The following is a 19,071-nucleotide window of genomic DNA, read 5'->3' on the forward strand; positions in this document are numbered from 1 at the left end:
AAGAAGGTGGCATCATTGAATGTTTCATTTACTCTAGAAAATCAACATCTTAAAGTATTATATATTTCTGCAGTGCTAAATGCAAACATGTATTGATTTCTGTTTTTAAATTAATTAATTTTTTATACAGCAGGTCTTATTAGTTATCCATTTTATACATATTAGTGTATGTATGTCAACCCCAATCTCCCAGTTCATCCCACCACCACCCCCTGCCCCGCTTTCCCCCCTTGGTGTCCATACATTTGTTCTCTACATCTATGTCTCTATTTCTGCCTTGCAAACCAGTTCATCTGTATCATTTTTCTAGATTCCACATATATGCGTTAATATATGATATTTGTTTTTCTCTTTCTGACTTACTTCACTCTGTATGACAGTCTCAAGATCCATCCACGTATCTACAAATGACCCAATTTCATTCTTTTTTATGTCTGAGTAGTATTCCATTGTATATATGTACCTCATCTCCTTTATCCATTCGTCTGTCAATGGTCATTTAGGTACTTCCGTGACCTGGCTATTGTAAATAGTGCTGCAGTGAACACTGTGGAACATGACTCTTTTTGAATTATGGTTTTCTCAGGGTATATGCCCAGGAGTGGGATTGCTGGGTCATATGGTAGTTCTATTTTTAGTTTTTTAAGGAACCTCCATACTGTTCTCCATAGTGGCTGTATCAATTTACATTCCCACCAACAGTGCAAGAGGGTTCCCTTTTCTCCACACCCTCTCCAGCATTTGTTGTTTGTAGATTTCCTGATGATGCCCATTCTAACCGGTGTGAGGGAATACCTCACTGTAGTTTTGATTTGCATTTCTCTAATGATAAGTGATGTTGAGCATCTTTTCATGTGCCTCTTGGCCATCTGTATGTCTTCTTTAGAGAAATGTCTATATAGGTCTTCTGCCCATTTTTTGATTGGGTTGTTTGTTTTTTTAATGTTGAGCTACATGAGTTGTTTATATATTTGCAGATTAATCCTTTGTCCATTGATTCATCTGCAAATATTTTCTCCTATTCTGAGGGTTGTCTTTTCGTCTTGTTTATGGTTTCCTTTCCTGTGCAAAAGCTTTTAACTTCCATTAGGTCCCATTTGTTTATTTTTGTTTTTATTTCCATTACTCTAAGAGGTGGGTCCAAAAAGATATTGCTGTGATTTATGTCAGAGTGTTCTTCCTATGTTTTCCTCTAACGGCTTTATAGTGTCTGGTATTACATTTAGGTCCATAATCCATTTTGAGTTTATTTTTGTGTACAGTGTTAGGGAGAGTTCTAGTTTCATTCTTCTACATGTAGCTGTCCAGTTTTCCAGCACCACTTATTGAAGAGACTGTCTTTTCTCCATTGTATATCCTTGCCTCCTTCGTCATAGATTAGTTGACCATAGGTGCATGGGTTTATCTCTGGGTTTTCTATCCTGTTCCATTGATCCATATTTCTGTTTTTGTGCCAGCACCATATTGTCTCGATTACTGTAGCTTTGTAGTATAGTCTGAAGTCAGGCAGTCTGATTCCTCCAGCTCCATTTTTTTCCCTCAAGATAGCTTTGGCTCTTCAGGGTCTTTTGTGTCTCCATACAAATTTTAAGATTTTTTGTTCTAGTTCTGTAAAAAATGCCATTGGTAATTTGATAGGGATTGCATTGAATCTGTAGATTGCTTTGGGTAGTATAGTCATTTTCATCAAGAACATGGTGTATCTCTCCATCTGTTTGTGTCATCTTTGATTTCTTTCATCAGTGTCTTATAGTTTTCTGAGTACAGGTCTTTTACCTCCTTGGGTAGGTTTATTCCTAGGTATTTTATTCTTTTTGTTGCAATGGCAAATGGGAATGCTTCCTTAATTTCTCTTTCTGATGTTTCATTGTTGGTGTATAAGAATGAAAGAGATTTCTGTGCATTAATATTGTATCCTGCAACTTTACCAATTTCATTGATTAGCTCTAGTAGTTTTATGGTAGCATCTTTAGGATTCTGTATGTATAGTATCATGTCATCTGCAAACAATGACAATTTTACTTCTTCTTTTCCAATTTGGATTCCTTTTATTTCTTTTTCTTCTCTGATTGCCATGGCTAGGACTTCCAAAACTATGTTGAATAATAGTGGCAAGAGTGGACATCTTTGTCTAGTTCCTGATCTTAGAGGAAATGCTTTCAGTTTTTCACCATTGAGGATGATGTTTGCTGTGCGTTTGTGGTATATGGCCTTTATTATGTTGAGATAGGTTCCCTCTATGCACACTTTCTGGAGAGTTTTTGTTATAAATGGGTGTTGAATTTTGTCAAAAGCTTTTTCTGCATCTATTGAGATGATCATATAGTTTTTCTTCTTCGGTTGTTAATATGGTGTATCACATTGACTGATTTGCGTATATTGAAGAAGACTTGCACCCCTGGGATAGATCACACTTGATCATGGTGTATGATCCTTTTAATGTGTTGTTGGATTCTGTTTGCTAGTATTTTGTTGAGGGTTTTTGCATCTATATTCATCAGTGATATTGGTCTATAATTTTGTTTTTTTGTAGTATCTTTGTCTGGTTTTGGTATCTGGGTGATGGTGGCCTCATAGAAAGAGTTTGGGAGTGTTCCTTCCTCTGCACTTTTTTGGAAGAGCTTGAGAAGGATGGATGTTAGCTCTTTTCTAAATGTTTGATAGAATTCACCTGTGAAGCCATCTGGGCCTGGACTTGTTTGTTGGAAGATTTTTTTTTTTTTTAACATCTTTATTGGAGTATAATTGCTTTACAATGGTATGTTAGTTTCAGCTTCACAACAAAATGAATCAGTTATATATATACATATATTCCCATATCTCTTCCCGCTTGCGTCTCCCTCCCTCCCACCCTCCCTATCCCACCCCTCCAGGCGGTCACAAAGCACTGAGCTGATCTCCCTGTGCTATGCGGCTGCTTCCCACTAGCTATCTACCTTACGTTTGGTAGTGTATATATGTCCATGCCTCTTTATCGCTTTGTCACCGTTTACCCTTCCCCCTCCCCATAGCCTCAAGACCATTCTCTAGTAAGTCTGTGTCTTTATTCCAGTTTCACCTCTAGGTTTTTCATGTCATTTTTTTTTTTTTAAATTCCATATATATGTGTTAGCCTACGGTATTTGTCTCTCTCTTTCTGACTTACTTCACTCTGTATGACAGACTCTAGGTCTATCCACCTCATTACAAATAGCTCAATTTCGTCTCTTTTTATGGCTGAGTAATATTCCATTGTATATATGTGCCACGTCTTCTTTATCCATTCATCCGATGATGGACACTTAGGTTGTTTACATCTCTGGGCTATTGTAAATAGAGCTGCAATGAATATTTTGGTACATGACTCTTTTTGAATTATGGTTTTCTCAGGGTATATGCCCAGTAGTGGGATTGCTGGGTCATATGATAGTTCTATTTGTAGCTTTTTAAGGAACCTCCATACTTTTCTCCACAGTGGCTGTATCAATTTGCATTCCCACCAACAGTGTAAGAGGGTTCCCTTTTCTCCACACCCTCTCCAGCATTTATTGTTTCTAGATTTTTTGATGATGGCCATTCTGACTGGTGTGAGATGATATCTCATTGTAGTTTTGATTTGCATTTCTCTAATGATTAGTGATGTTGAGCATTCTTTCATGTGTTTGTTGGCACTCTGTATATCTTCTTTGGAGAAATGTCTATTTAGGTCTTCTGCCCATTTTTGGATTGGGTTGTTTGTTTTTTTGTTATTAAGCTGCATGAGCTGCTTATAAATTTTGGAGATTAATCCTTTGTCAGTTGCTTCATTTGCAAATATTTTCTCCCATTCTGAGGGTTGTCTTTTGGTCTTCTTTATGGTTTCCTTTGCTGCGCAAAAGCTTTTAAGTTTCATTAGGTCCCATTTGTTTACTTTTGTTTTTATTTCCATTTCTCTAGGAGGTGGGTCAAAAAGGACCTTGCTGTGATTTATGTCATAGAGTGTGCTGCCTATGTTTTCCTCTAAGAGTTTGATAGTTTCTGGCCTTACATTTAGGTCTTTAATCCATTCTGAGCTTATTTTTGTGTATGGTGTTAGGGAGTGATCTAATCTCATACTTTTACATGTAGCTGTCCAGTTTTCCCAGCACCACTTATTGAAGAGGCTGTCGTTTCTCCACTGTACATTTCTGCCTCCTTTGTCAAAGATAAGGTGACCATATGTGCATGGGTTTATCTCTGGGCTTTCTATCCTGTTCCATTGATCTATCTTTCTGTTTTTGTGCCAGTACCATACCGTCTTGATAACTGTAGCTTTGTAGTATAGTCTGAAGTCAGGGAGCCTGATTCCTCCAGTTCCTTCTTTCGTTCTCAAGATTGCTTTGGCTATTCGGGGTCTTTTGTGTTTCCATACAAATTGTAAAATTTTTTGTTCTAGTTCTGTGAAAAATGCCAGTGGTAGTTTGATAGGGATTGCATTGAATCTATAGATTGCTTTGGGTAGTAGAGTCATTTTCACAATGTTGATTCTTCCAATCCAAGAACATGGTATATCTCTCCATCTATTTGTATCATCTTTAATTTCTTTCATCAGTGTCTTATAATTTTCTGCATACAGATCTTTTGTCTCCTTAGGTAGGTTTATTCCTAGATATTTTGTTCTTTTTGGGAGTGTTTTCTTGATTTCACTTTCAGATTTTTCATCATTAGTATATAGGAATGCCAGAGATTTCTGTGCATTAATTTTGTATCCTGCCACTTTACCAAATTCATTGATTAGCTCTAGTAGTTTTCTGGTAGCATCTTTAGGGTTCTCTATGTATAGGATCATGTCATCTGCAAACAGTGACAGCTTTACTTCTTCTTTTCTGATTTGGATTCCTTTTATTTCCTTTTCTTCTCTGATTGCTGTGGCTAAAAACTTCCAAAACTATGTTGAATAAGAGTGGTGAGAGTGGGCAACCTTGTCTTGTTCCTGATCTTAGTGGAAATGCTTTCAGTTTTTCACCATTGAGGATGATGTTTGCTGTGGGCTTGTCATATATGGCCTTTATTATGTTGAGGAAAGTTCCCTCTATGCCTACTTTCTGCAGGGTTTTTATCATAAATGGGTGTTGAATTTTGTCAAAAGCTTTCTCTGCATCTATTGAGATGATCATATGGTTTTTCTCCTTCAGTTTGTTAATATGGTTTATCACATTGATTGATTTGCGTATATTGAAGAATCCTTGCATTCCTGGAATAAACCCCACTTGATCATGGTGTATGATCCTTTTAATGTGCTGTTGGATTCTGTTTGCTAGTATTTTGTTGAGGATTTTTGCATCTATGTTCATCACTGATATTGGCCTGTAGTTTTCTTTCTTTGTGACATCCTTGTCTGGTTTTGGTATCAAGGTGATGGTGGCCTCGTAGAAGGAGTTTGGGAGTGTTCCTCCCTCTGCTATATTTTGGAAGAGTTTGAGAAGGATAGGTGTTAGCTCTTCTCTAAATGTTTGGTAGAATTCGCCTGTGAAGCCATCTGGTCCTGGGCTTTTCTTTGTTGGAAGATTTTTAATCACAGTTTCAATTTCAGTGCTTGTGATTGGTCTGTTCATATTTTCTATTTCTTCCTGATTCAGTCTTGGCAGGTTGTGCATTTCTAAGAATTTGTCCATTTCTTCCAGATTGTCCATTTTATTGGCATAGAGTTGCTTGTAGTAATCTCTCATGATCTCTTTTATTTCTGCAGTGTCAGTTGTTACCTCTCCTTTTTCATTTCTAATTCTATTGATTTGAGTCTTCTCCCTTTTTTTCTTGATGAGTCTGGCTTGGTTTATCTATTTTGTTTATCTTCTCAAAGAACCAGCTTTTAGTTTTATTGATCTTTGCTATTGTTTCCTTCATTTCTTTTTCATTTATTTCTGATCTGATTTTTATGATTTCTTTCCTTCTGCTAGCTTTGGGGTTTTTTGGTTCTTCTTTCTCTAATTGCTTGAGGTGCAAGGTTAGGTTGTTTATTTGAGATGTTTCCTGCTTCTTAAGGTGGGCTTGTATTGCTATAAACTTCCCTCTTAGAACTGCTTTTGCTGCATCCCACAGGTTTTGGGTCGTTGTGTCTCCATTGTCATTTGTTTCTAGGTATTTTTTGATTTCCTCTTTGATTTCTTCAGTGATCACTTCATTATTAGGTAGTGTATTGTTTAGCCTCCATGTGTTTGTATTTTTTACAGATCTTTTCCTGTAATTGATATCTAGTCTCATGGTGTTGTGGTCAGAAAAGATACTTGATACAATTTCAATTTTCTTAAATTTACCAAGGCTTGATTTGTGACCCAAGATATGATCTATCCTGGAGAATGTTCCATGAGCACTTGAGAAAAATGTGTATTCTGTTGTTTTGGGATGGAATGTCCAATAAATATCAATTAACTCCATCTCGTTTAATGTATCATTTAAAGCTTGTGTTTCCTTATTTATTTTCATTTTGGATGATCTGTCCATTGGTGAAAGTGGGGTGTTAAAGTCCCCTACTATGAATGTGTTACTGTCGATTTCCCCTTTTATGGTTGTCAGTATTTGCCTTATGTATTGAGGTGCACCTATGTTGGGTGCATAAATATTTACAATTGTTATATCTTCCTCTTGGATCGATCCCTTGATCATTATGTAGTGTCCTTCTTTGTCTCTTCTAATAGTCTTTGTTTTAAAGTCTATTTTGTCTGATATGAGAATTGCTACTCCAGCTTTCTTTTGGTTTCCATTTGCATGAAATACCTTTTTCCATCCCCTTACTTTCAGTCTGTATGTGTCTCTAGGTCTGAAGTGGGTCTCTTGTAGACAGCAAATATATGGGTCTTGTTTTTGTATCCATTCAGCTAATCTGTGTCTTTTGGTGGGAGCATTTAGTCCATTTACATTTAAGGTAATTATCGATATGTGTGTTCCTATTCCCATTTTCTTAATTGTTTTGGGTTCATTATTGTAGGTCCTTTCCTTCTTTTGTGTTTCTTGCCTAGAGAAGTTCCTTTAGCAGTTGTTGTAGAGCTGGTTTGGTGGTGCTGAACTCTCTCAGCTTTTGCTTGTCTGTAAAGGTTTTAATTTCTCCATCAAATCTGAATGAGATCCTTGCTGGGTAGAGTAATCTTGGTTGCAGGTTTTTCTCCTTCAACACTTTCAATGTGTCCTGCCACTCCCTTCTGGCTTGCAGAGTTTCTGCTGAAAGATCAGCTGTTAACCTTATGGGGATTCCCTTGTGTGTTATTTGTTGTTTTTCCCTTGCTGCTTTTAATATGTTTTCTTTGTATTTAGTTTTTGACAGTTTGATTAATATGTGTCTTGGCGTATTTCTCCTTGGTTTTATCCTGTATGGGACTCTCTGTGCTTCCTGGACTTGATTAACTATTTCCTTTCCCATATTAGGGAAGTTTTCAACTATAATCTCTTCAAATATTTTCTCAGTCCCTTTCTTTTTCTCTTCTTCTTCTGGAACCCCTATAATTCGAATGTTGGTGCGTTTAATGTTGTCCCAGAGGTCTCTGAGACTGTCCTCAGTTCTTTTCATTCTTTTTTCTTTATTCTGCTCTGCAGTAGTTATTTCCACTATTTTATCTTCCAGGTCACTTATCCGTTCTTCTGCCTCAGTTATTCTGCTATTGATCCCATCTAGAGTACTTTTAATTTAATTTATTGTGTTGTTCATCGTTGCTTGTTTCATCTTTAGTTCTTCTAGGTCCTTGTTAACTGATTCTTGCAATTTGTCCATTCTATTGTCCATTCTATCTCCAAGATTTCGGATCAACCTTACTATCATTATTCTGAATTCTTTTTCAGGTAGACTGCCTATTTCCTCTTCATTTGTTAGGTCTGGTGGGTTTTTATCTTGCTCCTTCATCTGCTGTGTGTTTTTCTGTCTTTTCATTTTGCTTATCTTACTGTGTTTGGGGTCTCCTTTTTTGCAGGCTGAAGGTTCGTAGTTCCTGTTGTTTTTTGTGTCTGTCCCCAGTGGCTAAGGTTGGTTCAGTGGGTTGTGTAGGCTTCCTAGTGGAGGGGACTAGTGCCTGTGTTCTGGTGGATGAGGCTGCATCTTGTCTTTCTGGTGGGCAGGTCCACGTCTGGTGGTGTGTTTTGGGGTGTCTGTGGACTTATTATGATTTTAGGCAGCCTCTCTGCTAATGGGCGGGGTTGTGTTGCTATCTTGCTAGTTGTTTGGCATAGGATGTCCAGCACTGTAGCTTGCTGGTCGTTGAGTGAAGCTGGGTGCTGGCGTTGAGATGGAGATCTCTCGGAGATTTTTGCTGTTTGATATTATGTGCAGCCGGGAGGCCTCTTGTGGACCAGTGTCCTGAAGTTGGCTCTCCCACCTCAGAGGCACAGCACTGACTCCTGGCTGCAGCACCAAGAGCCTTTCATCCACAGGGCTCCTTAATTTGGGATGATTCGTTGTCTACTCAGGTATTCCACAGAGGCAGGGTACATCAAGTTGATTGTGGAGCTTTAATCCGCTGCTTCTGAGGCTGCTGGGAGAGATTTCCCTTTCTCTTCTTTGTTCTCACAGTTCCCAGGGGCTCAGCTTTGGATTTGGCCCCGCCTGTGCGTGTAGGTCGCCGGAGGGCGTCTGTTCTTTGCTCAGACAGGACGGGGTTAAAGGAGCCGCTGATTCGTAGGCTCTGGCTCACCCAGGCCGGGGGGTAGGGAGGGTCACGGAGTGTGGGGCGGGCCTGCAGCGGCAGAGGCCGGCGTGACGTTGCAGCCTGAGGCGCGCCGTGCGTTCTCCCGGGGGAGCCGTCCCTGGATCCCGGGACCCTGGCAGTGGCGGGCTGCACAGGCTCCCCAGAAGGGCGTGTGGCTAGTGACCTGTGTTCGCACAGAGGCCTCCTGGCGGCAGCAGCAGCGGCCTTAGCGTCCCATGTCCGTCTCTGGGCTCCGCACTCTTAGCCGCGGCTCGTGCCCGTCCCTGGAGCTCTCTCAAGCAGCGTTCTCAATCCCCTCTCCTCGTGCACCAGGAAACAAAGAGGGACGTAAAAGTCTCCTGCCTCTTCGGCAGGTCCAGACCCCTCCCCGGACTCTCTCCCGGCCAGCCGTGGCGCACCAACGCCCTGCAGGCTGTGTTCACGCCGCCAACCTCAGCCCTCTCCCGGCGCTCCGACAAAAGCCGGAGCCTCAGCTCCCAGTCCCGCCCGCCCCGGCGGGCGAGCAGACAAGCCTCTCGGCTGGTGAGTGCCGGTCGGCCCGATCCTCTGCGCTGGAATCTGTCCGCTTTGCCCTCCGCACCCCTGTTGCTGTGCTCTCCTCCGCGGCTCCCAAGCTCCCCCACTCCGCCTCCCGAAGTCTCCACCCGCGAAGGGGCTTCCTAGTGTGTGGACACTTTTCCTCCTTCACAGCTCTCTCCCGCTGGTGCAGGACCCGTCCCTATCCTTTTGTCTCTGTTTAGTTTTTTCTTTTGCCCTAACCAGGTACGTGGGGGGTTCCTTGCCTTTTGGGAGGTCTGAGGTCTTCTGCCAGCGTTCAGTAGGTGCTCCGTAGGAGTTGTTCTACGCGTAGATGTATATTGTTGGAAGATTTTTAATCACAGTTTCAATTTCATTACTTGTGATCAGTCTGTACATATTTTCTATTTCTTCCTGGTTCAGTCTTGGAAGGTTATACCTTTCTAAGAATTTGTCCTTTTCTTCCAGGTTGTTCATTTTATTGGCATAGATAGAGTTACTTGTAGTAGTTTCTTATGATGCTTTGTATTTCTGCAGTGTCCATTGTAACTTATCCTTTTTCTTTTGTAATTTTTTTTTTTTTTTTTTTTTTTTTTTTTTGCGGTACGCAGGCCTCTCACTGTTGTGGCCTCTCCCGTTGCGGAGCACAGGCTCCGGACTTGCAGGCTCAGTGACCATGGCTCCCGGGCCTAGCCGCTCCGCGGCATGTGGGATCTGCTCGGACTGGGGCACGAACCCGTGTCCCCTGCATCGGTAGGCGGACTCTCAACCACTGTGCCACCAGGGAAGCCCTTTTGTAATTTTTTTGATTTGAGTCCTCTCACTGTCTGGCTAAAGGTTTATCAATTTTGTTTACCTTCTCAAAGAACCAGCTTTTTGTTTTATTGATCTTTGTTATTGTTTCCTTCATTTGTTTTTCATTTATTTCTGGTCTGAACTTTATGATTTCTTTCCTTCTGATAACTTTGGGTTTTGTTTGTTCTTCTTTCTTTAATTCCTTTAGGTGTAAGGTTAGATTGTTTATTTGAGATTTTTCTTGTTTCTTAAGGTAGGATTGTATTGCTATAAACTTCCCGCTTAGAACTGCTTTTGTTGCATCCCATAGGTTTTGGATCATCATGTTTTCATTGTCATTTGTTTCTAGGTATTTTTTGATTTTCTCTTTGATTTCTTCAGTGATCTCTTGGTCATTTAGTAGCACATTGTTTAACCTCCTTGTGTTTTTTACGTTTTTTTTCCCTGTAATTTTTTTCTAATCTCATAGCGTTGTGGTTGGAAAAGATGCTTGATATGTTTTCAATTTTCTTAAATTTACCAAGGCTTAATTTGTGATCTACCCTGGAGAATGTTCCATGTGCACTTGAGAACGAAGTGTAGTGTAATCTGCTGTTTTCAGATGGAATGTCCTGTAAATATCAGTTAAATCTATCTGGTCTGTTGTGTCATTTAAAGCTTGTATTTCCTGATTAGTTTTCTGTTTGGATGATCTGTCCATTGGTGTAAATGAGGTGTTAAAGTCCCCCACTATTATTGTGTTACTCTCGATTTCCTCTTTTATAGCAGTTAGCATTTGCCTTATGTATTGAGGTGCTCCTCTGTTAGGTGCATATATATTTACAATTGTTATATCTTCTTCTTGGATTGATCCCTTGATCATTATGTAGTGTCCTTTCTTGTCTCTTATAACATTCTTTATTTTAAAGTTAATTTTATCTGATATGATTATTGCTATTCCAGCTTTCTTTTGATTTCCATTTGCATGGAATATCTTTTTCCATCCCCTCACTTTCAGTCTGTATGTGTCCCTAAGTTTGAAGTGGGTCTCTTGTAGACAACATATAGATTGGTCTTGTTTTTGTATCCATTCAGTGAGCCTGTGTCTTTTGGTTGGAACATTTAATCCATTCACATTTAAGGTAATTATCGATATGTATGCTCCTAGTACCATTTCCTTAATCGTTTTGTGTTTGTTTTTGTAGGTCCTTTTCTTCTCTTGTGTTTCCCACTTAGAGAAGTTCCTTTAGTATTTGTGGTAGAGCTGGTTTGGTGGTGCTGAATTCTCTTAGCTTTTGCTTGTCTGTAAAGCTTTCGATTTCTCTGTTGAATCTGAATGAGATCCTTGCCAGAAAGAGTAATCTTGGTTGTAGGTACTTCCCTTTCATCACTTTAAATATATTGTGCCACTCCCTTCTGGTTTGTAGAGTTCCTGCAGAAAAATCAGCTGTTAACCTTATGGGAGTTCCCTTGTATGTTATTTGTCATTTTTCCTTTGTTGCTTTTAATAATTTTTCTTTGTCTTTAATTTTTGTCACTTTGATTACTGTGTGTCTCAGCGTGTTTCTCCTTGGGTTTATCCTGCCTGGGACTCTCTGTGCTTCCTGAGCTTGAGTGGCTATTTCCTTTCCCATGTTAGGGGAGTTTTCGACTATAATCTCTTCAAATATTTTCCTGGGTCCTTTCTCTCTCTCTTCTCCTTCTGGGACCTGTATAATGCAAATGTTGGTGCATTTAATGTTGTCCCAGAGGTCTCTTAGGCTGTCTTTATTTCTTTTCATTGTTTGCTCCACAGCAGTGAATTCCACCAGTCTGTCACTTATCCGTTCTTCTGCCTCAGTTATTCTGCTATTGATTTCTTCCAGTGTATTTTTCATTTCAGTTATTGTATTGTTCATCTCTGTTTGTTTCTTCTTGAATTCTTCTAGGTGTTTGTTCTTTAATTCTTCTAGGTGTTTGTTAAACATTTCTTGCATCTTCTCGATCTTTGCCTCCATTCTTTTCCGAGGTCCTGGATCACCTTCACTATCATTATTCTGAATTCTTTTTCTGGAAGGTTGCCTATCTCCACTTCATTTAGTTGTTTCTCTGGGTTTTTATCTTGTTCCTTCATCTGGTACATAGTCCTCTGCCTTTTCATTTTGTCTGTCTTTCTGTGAATGTGGTTTTCATTCCACAGGCTGCAGGATTGTAGTTCTTCTTGCTTCTACTGTCTGCCCTCTGGTGGATGAGACTATCTGAGAGGCTTGTGCAAGCTTCCTGATGGAAGAGACTGGTGGTGCGTAGAGCTGGGTGTTGCTCTGGTGGGCAGAGCTCAGTAAAACTTTAATCTGTTTGTCTGCTGATGGGTGGGGCTGAGTTCCGCCCCTGTTCATTGTTTGGCCTGAGGCAACCCAGCAATGGAGGCTACAGGCTCTTTGGTGGAGCTAATGGCGGACTCCGGAGGGCTCATGCCAAGGAGTACTTCCCAGATCTTCTGCTGCCATTGTCCTTGTCCGCATGGTGAGCCACAGCCACCCCCTGCCTCTGCAGGAGACCCTCCAACACTAACTGGTAGGTCTGGTTCAGTCTTCTATGGGGTCACTGCTCCTTCCCCTGGGTCCTGATGCACACCCTACTTTGTGTGTGCCCTCCAAGATTGGAGTCGCTGTTTCCCCCTGTCCTGTCAAAGTCCTGCAATCAAATCCTGCTAGCCTTCAAAGTCTGATTCTCTGGGAATTCTTCCTCCCGCTGGACCCCCAAGTTGGGAGGCCTGATGTGGGGCTCAGAACCTTCACTCCAGTGGGTGGACTTCTGTGGTATAAGTGTTCTCCAGTTTGTGAGTCACCCACCCAGCGGTTACGGCACGTGATTTTATTGTGATTGTGCCCCTCCTGCTGTCTCATTGCAGCTTCTCCTTTGTCTTTGGATATGAGGTATCTCTTTCAGTGAGTTCCAGTGTCTTCCTGTAGATGATTGTTCAGCAGTTAGTGGTGATCTGTATTGATTTCAATTAGAGATTTTTCTAACCTAAGAAATATTTGTATTACACGTATGTATATATATATACATATAACTGAATCAAAAAGTAGAATATAAAGATACAGCCATCATCTACAACATGCATCACAGAATTTCTACATAAATCTACCCTAGGTTTCATTGTGAAGCATTTATACTTTCCACAGTGGTGTGTTTTCCCATCAGAGTGTGCAGTGCCTCTTATTGGAGATGGTAACACCATTTATTGACTTTGAATGTAGGTATTAAGATAAGATTTATGTTCTAATAGTAGCCAGCAATGCCCAGTGGTACTCATAAGTACACCATATTAAAAATTACATTTTTCACCAAACAAGTCCTTTCAAGTTAATTTATTTGAGTTTTGAACACATGCTAGCTGCTACTCTTGCTGTGGATATAGAAAGACTCCAAAGACATGGCCTTTTGTTTCTAACCGAGATAAATACCACAGAGAAAATGGATGGGATAACATGGCAGGTGGGGGATAATCAGTGACTGGATTCAGGCAAGCTGGTAGGTGGAAGAGTTGATGGGTTCAACTGAAAACAGCCTCTATTTTCTTGGTGAAGAACAAGGTCAGGTCATTTTCCGAGAGTGCTGAGGACTGGAATCACATAAAGCATTTTGAAGGAAATGATGATTTAGCATGAAAGAGAAACTTGATCAAAAGTCAACGTTTAGGGCTTCCCTGGTGGCGCAGTGGTTGAGAGTCCGCCTGCCGATGCAGGGGACGCGGGTTCGTGCCCCGGTCCAGGAAGATCCCACATGCCGTGGAGCGGCTGGGCCCGTGAGCCATGGCCTCTGAGCCTGCGCGTCCGGAGCCTGTGCTCCGCAACGGGAGAGGCCACAACAGTGAGAGGCCTGCGTACCGCAAAAAAAGAAAAAAAAAAGTCAACGTTTAGTTTTTTCACTTACCTTCTTCACCAGACACATGAGCAGAATTTGGCTTGACTATTTCTAATTTTACATCAGGAAGATTCTAGAGAGCTGTAAGAAAGACAAACTATTACATGACATCTAAGACGTGAATGATGATCGGAAGACACGAAAGACAACCCAACTTTTATGTAGCAGTACATGCATCAAACTCATCCAGATTTAGATCTTCCACGGTTCATTTTTAAAGTAAATATAACGTACCACCAATATCAGCACTTTTAAACGAAAGGAAGTTTTACAATGTGGGGATAGTTTTGCTACCATGAAAAAAATTCTAGAATCTTTACATTTGGTAACTTGTGGTTAAGAATCAAACACATTCTTTTCCATCTATTTCTTCCTTTCTTTCAGGCTAGTAAGAGTCCCCAGAGTCCTCAACGCTTTGGAAAGTTCATATTTACTGATTAGGCTGCTTTCCTCCCCTGCGTTCAGGGTTCGTGGTGTACTCACAGGCAGTCGTGAACTCCCTCAAGTAGTTTACCACCAAAGGATCACAGTTAAATTAGACTGAGATTTCAGTGACCTTTCCTGCTTTTTTTTTTTTGTGGTCTGACAGAATAAAGGTCTAAGAATGTTCAAAAGATGAGCTGGATGTGGATGAAAAGATACAGACTGAGTGTGTCAAAGTTTCCATTAGGAAAACAGAAGGGTTCTTGCCAAATAGAAACACACAGAAAGAATGTTCGCTGCATTTCCACCCCTCCCCTTTCACTGCTGCTTCAGATTGTTGCCAACTCCATTTACAAACTCTTTAAGAGTATATCTGCAACAATATCCCCAAACTAAAGGAAGAGTAAGGAGAGCCCCAGACAAAGCACTTTGTCACAGTGAAGTGTTTGATGTTCATCTCAAGTGGAGTCCACAGGCTTTGGTCCAAACGCCCCCCACCCCCACCCCCAATCTCTCCATCACCACAGCCCTCTAGGGAGAAGGCCCTGTCTCCTCCAGCCCCTGAACATGTTGAGTTTTCTCACTTCTGTTCCTTTGCTCATGTTGTTTCTGATACCTCCAGTGCTTTGTCCCCCCTTGTTCACCTGAAAAATTCAGCCCATTTCTTAAAACCTCACTCAGACCATCTTCCTAGTCCTTTGTGAAACTTACTTAATCCATCTTTCCCCACCCTCCACCCCGTTCCCTACCATTCTGATCAGTCCAGATCATCACCTTCCTTTATGTTCACGTAGCATTTTGCGCATAGGGCCGTTAGGATTGGCTTCTGTGTTGTGCCTTCCTTACTTGTTCCTACCGCGCTTCCTTCCTTCACTAAACAATGGGCTCCTCTAGGGCAGAGGTCGTGTCTTATTCGGACATATATATTCTAATGTCTCACCTAGTGCTCGCCCTTGATGAATGTTTCTGAATGAGTGGGTGACACCTAACAATGCAAATACAGAATCGGCTATATCTGTTTACAGTTGAAATCCACTATCTCCGTAAATCCTGTAACCCTATGAGTCATCCTACCTTAATTATTCACTCTGTCCATCTCTAAAAGGGTCATCACCAGGGTAGTCCTCTTTCTCCGTCTACTCAGTCCCGCCCCAGTGCGTTGCTATTCAGCACAGGTCCTCCTGTGCATGGCATTTGGGTCAAGGCTACATAACTCAAAGTGAGGTCATGATTTGGCTCTGATGGCTGTATCCTTTGATTAGTGTAGCTCAGATGTTGCTGTCTGACTCAATTATCTGATTTTTCTGGTTTGGCATATTGGAATGATCAGATTGATTGGATAAGCATCAAGTATCTGCTTTATATTGGCCTGTATGGATGGCTTCATGGGCCAAGTGAACACCCCACCCTGGACTTCTTCATTTTTGACACAGTGATTGCTTATTATAAACTTGTGAAAATTGATTTGAAGATCTGGGGGGACTTGGAGCAGTCTCTTATCAAATAGGAATTACCACCGGGCTGTCAGATGAAATTTGGCTGCTTCTTGCAAACATAATACATAGAAGGAGGTCTGTGTAAGATAAGCCATGAACACAGAAAATTGAACAAACCTTTGGCATTTCCTCCAGCCTTCAAACTAGTTATTTTGGTTATCTGATCCAGCTTTCCATTGTTTCTGTTACTGAGGGAAAATGATTGAAAAATAAAAAGAGGCTATTTTTGCGACGTAGAAAAGATTTATCACCATGTAACATGAGTTTCTTGGAGAAGTAGCTCACGCGTTCGAATGGATGAGGTTTTTATTAGAAGTTTCCTTTATAACACAGGTTACACAGAATTTGGTCTGATTATGTTAATTCCCTAGAATGAACTTAATTTGGCCAAGAATCAGTATCTAAACTGTATGTGTCATAGACCCTTGTAAGCACCACACGCCAAGAGTTTCTTTCATGTAATGACCATTCTTACTAATAGTTTGAAACTTTGAGATTATATGATATCTTGCTTCACAAGGACATCTGTCATTTGCAAGGACCCCCATCCTCCACTTCTTGCCACTTCATTTTCCTTCTTTGAGTCCCAGAAACACTGAGCAAAAAGAAAAAATTTAAAGTATATATTTGCCTGTTACAATTGCATATTTTCCTGTCTTCCCTGAGTCTCTTCTAGTACCTTCCACCCAACTCCAACCATGCCGTGTGGAAAAGTAAAACACATGCAATAAAAAGTAGGTGGGGTATGTTGCATATCTGTACAACTTCTTCTGGTTTTTGTAGGGCACTTGCGACATAGACCATGCCTTGTTTTCATGGCTGCCATCATTATGTGGAAATTTATGAAACAATCTTTAATAGGACTTTGTCATTGGAAAGATTCCTTTCCATAGCAGGGGTTGAGAAAGGAAGGAAACGCTGCACCACACCATCTCTCAGTAAGGGTGCAGGAGAGCAGTAGCAGCTGGCCTTTATTTGCAAGTAGGAGTCCATTTACTAGTCATTCCATCCCATCAGTTTGTCACCGTGTTGAGTAAATAGTGTAGTAGGAAGTGTGACTGTTTTTTATTATTTCTCCTGTTGTGTAGCTAACATCATAATATTTTTGTTTTCTGCAGGCATGAAACCAGATTTAAGCAGCGAATGCTGGAACTGACAGACACGAACAACATTGCCTACTTATTCCTCTCAGCTGCCAACAGATGGCTAGAGGTCAGAACGGTATGTTCATTGCATGATTTTGAAATGGAAACCACACAGAAAAGAGGCCTGATGCAAAGAGGAAGACAGTTGTAAAAATTAGGCTTCCACTGAGATTCAGCACTCGCTTTGCATTTTCTGAACTTTAAAATAGCTCAGGATTGTTTATGTTACGGGTGAAATTTGTCATAATGTTTTTAGCTAATGGCAAGACAAATAGCCCCAAATGCAAAAATTCATTTTGTGTTCATTAGTCGCTAGATTATATAAGTTAATGGAATAGCAAATATTTGTATAACTTCAGTTTTTTTTTCAAAAGAGCACATCTGACAAGTGAACAGATGTACTCATTTACTCCACTGAGCTGGACCGACCTGGAAGAGGTGGCGACTTTCTCTCTTTTAAGCCCGTGGAAGATCATGTTAGCCCAAAATGTAAAAAATTGTGATTAATCATCTGTTGCCTTCTTCTGCCCTCTATAAAGTAGAAGAATGGGCACAAGCTTTGACATCGTACAGACTTAGTCTAGCAAGTTAATGAATTTATCCAAGTCCCAGTTTGTCATTTGTAAGATAGGCGTAAGAATGTTACCTCATGGGGGTGTTAGGATTAAAAATAATAATATAAATCCCCTAGCTCACTGATTGGCAAGTGCACTCAACAAATGTCTTTTGAATGGTTGGATGGATGGATGAAAAAATGAATTGAAACAGTACCTGCCCTGGTAAGTGGTTAATAAGCCAACCAGTTGGGGTATGAATGAAGTAGGAGACAGGTGAGACCCAAGTCCCATAGGGAAGAGGATGTTGTTTGCAGACTGGTCTGCATAATCTGCAGTATGAATAAGACACTTTGGTAGTAATGATGAGTTGACCGCCGTCTTTTTAAAAAAAATAATTATCTATCAGTTTGTGAAAAGGAAAAGGAGGTTTACTCATGCGGTTGTAAGAACCTCACTTCTGCTGATTAATCACCCCTACTACCATATGCACGCTTTCTTTCAAAACTCAATGGACCAGAGAGGGCAGATGGTAATGGGAATTTGATAAAGTTGAAATGAAGGAGCCCAAATTAAAATCTGAGTTGTTGACGGGTGGATACAGATTGGTAGGGAATCTTGGATCCCCCTGTGAGCTGTAGTTGCCATGATTTCTCATGGTTTACAGAGATTCTCTACTACTATATTAGTTATTGTGTAGAAATTATCCAGCAACATAACACAATTATATTTCACAAATTTTAGGTAGGAAATTTCTTATAGGTTGCTGTGGGGATTGGGAGGGGGCAGGGCAGATTCTCCTGAATAATCTGTAACTAGCATAAAGGCAGCTGAAGTGTTTAGGACTTAGAACCAAAATATTATTCCTAGATCTTACCCAGACCCTAATTCCTTGCTTTAAGCTTCTGTTTGTTTGTTTAAATCTGTTTTCTCCAAGGAAAAGAAATCATATCTGATAACAGAACTAATGATGAAATAGCTTCATCAAAGAATGTCCTAAAATCACAGGGAGAAAATATCAGTAGTTACCTTTGTATTTGATTTTCCTGAAGTTGAAGATCAAGTATGTTTTTTAGGGGCAAGTGTGTTTGCTTTGGACTTGAGGTGAGTGTCTGACCTGACTCCTGCTTCTACTCTTTAACACTTCCTACTGTCAGGTTAATGGACAAATGTTTAACAAGAATCTTCAAGCAAACCATATGTTCTGCTCTCATAGCCAGAAGACAAGATATTAGAGCCTTCAGACTGCCAAGAAAGGGAAGGTCAGGAAAAATTCAGAGAGGAACAGCAGCCAGATTCAGAACGGGTTAGTTTAGCTTGACTCACACTCCGCTACTTAAACACGCCCCCCCATTAAAGGCAGCTGGACCTACTTGAATATAAAAGAATTCTAGTTCTAACTGCAGAAGTCTAAAAAAAATACTGATATGTGAAAAAGGAAGGGCGGAGTCTGCCATTCATTCTGTTACCTTATAACACATTTGTCTTTGTGTCTTTTCTTTGTTTTCTGTGTATTATACTCTTTCCACGATTTGCTGTCTAGCCTTACCAGATCTCTCCCTTAAAAACCAACACAAAAACATTAAAGGATCCTTTGCTTCTATTTCTGATTAGTAAATATAAAATT

At 40.5% G+C, this 19,071-nt stretch overlaps 1 protein-coding gene across 8 annotated transcripts in view; it reads left to right on the forward strand.

Annotated features, from left to right (window-relative positions):
• The window catches only part of ABCC9 (ATP binding cassette subfamily C member 9), a 153,296-nt gene that overhangs the window by 110,547 nt on the left and 23,678 nt on the right, over positions 1-19,071 (forward strand). For 7 of the 8 annotated variants that reach the window (XM_073788976.1, XM_073788975.1, XM_073788974.1 and 4 more), the window contains one exon: positions 16,864-16,966. In XM_073788976.1, coding sequence (XP_073645077.1) covers positions 16,864-16,966 — 103 coding nt within the window. The remainder of the gene's footprint in view (positions 1-16,863; positions 16,967-19,071) is intronic. The other variant, XM_073788973.1, reaches the window with a different exon arrangement.

This window comes from Tursiops truncatus, chromosome 11 (assembly GCF_011762595.2).
Source record: "Tursiops truncatus isolate mTurTru1 chromosome 11, mTurTru1.mat.Y, whole genome shotgun sequence".
Taxonomy (NCBI): domain Eukaryota; kingdom Metazoa; phylum Chordata; class Mammalia; order Artiodactyla; family Delphinidae; genus Tursiops; species Tursiops truncatus.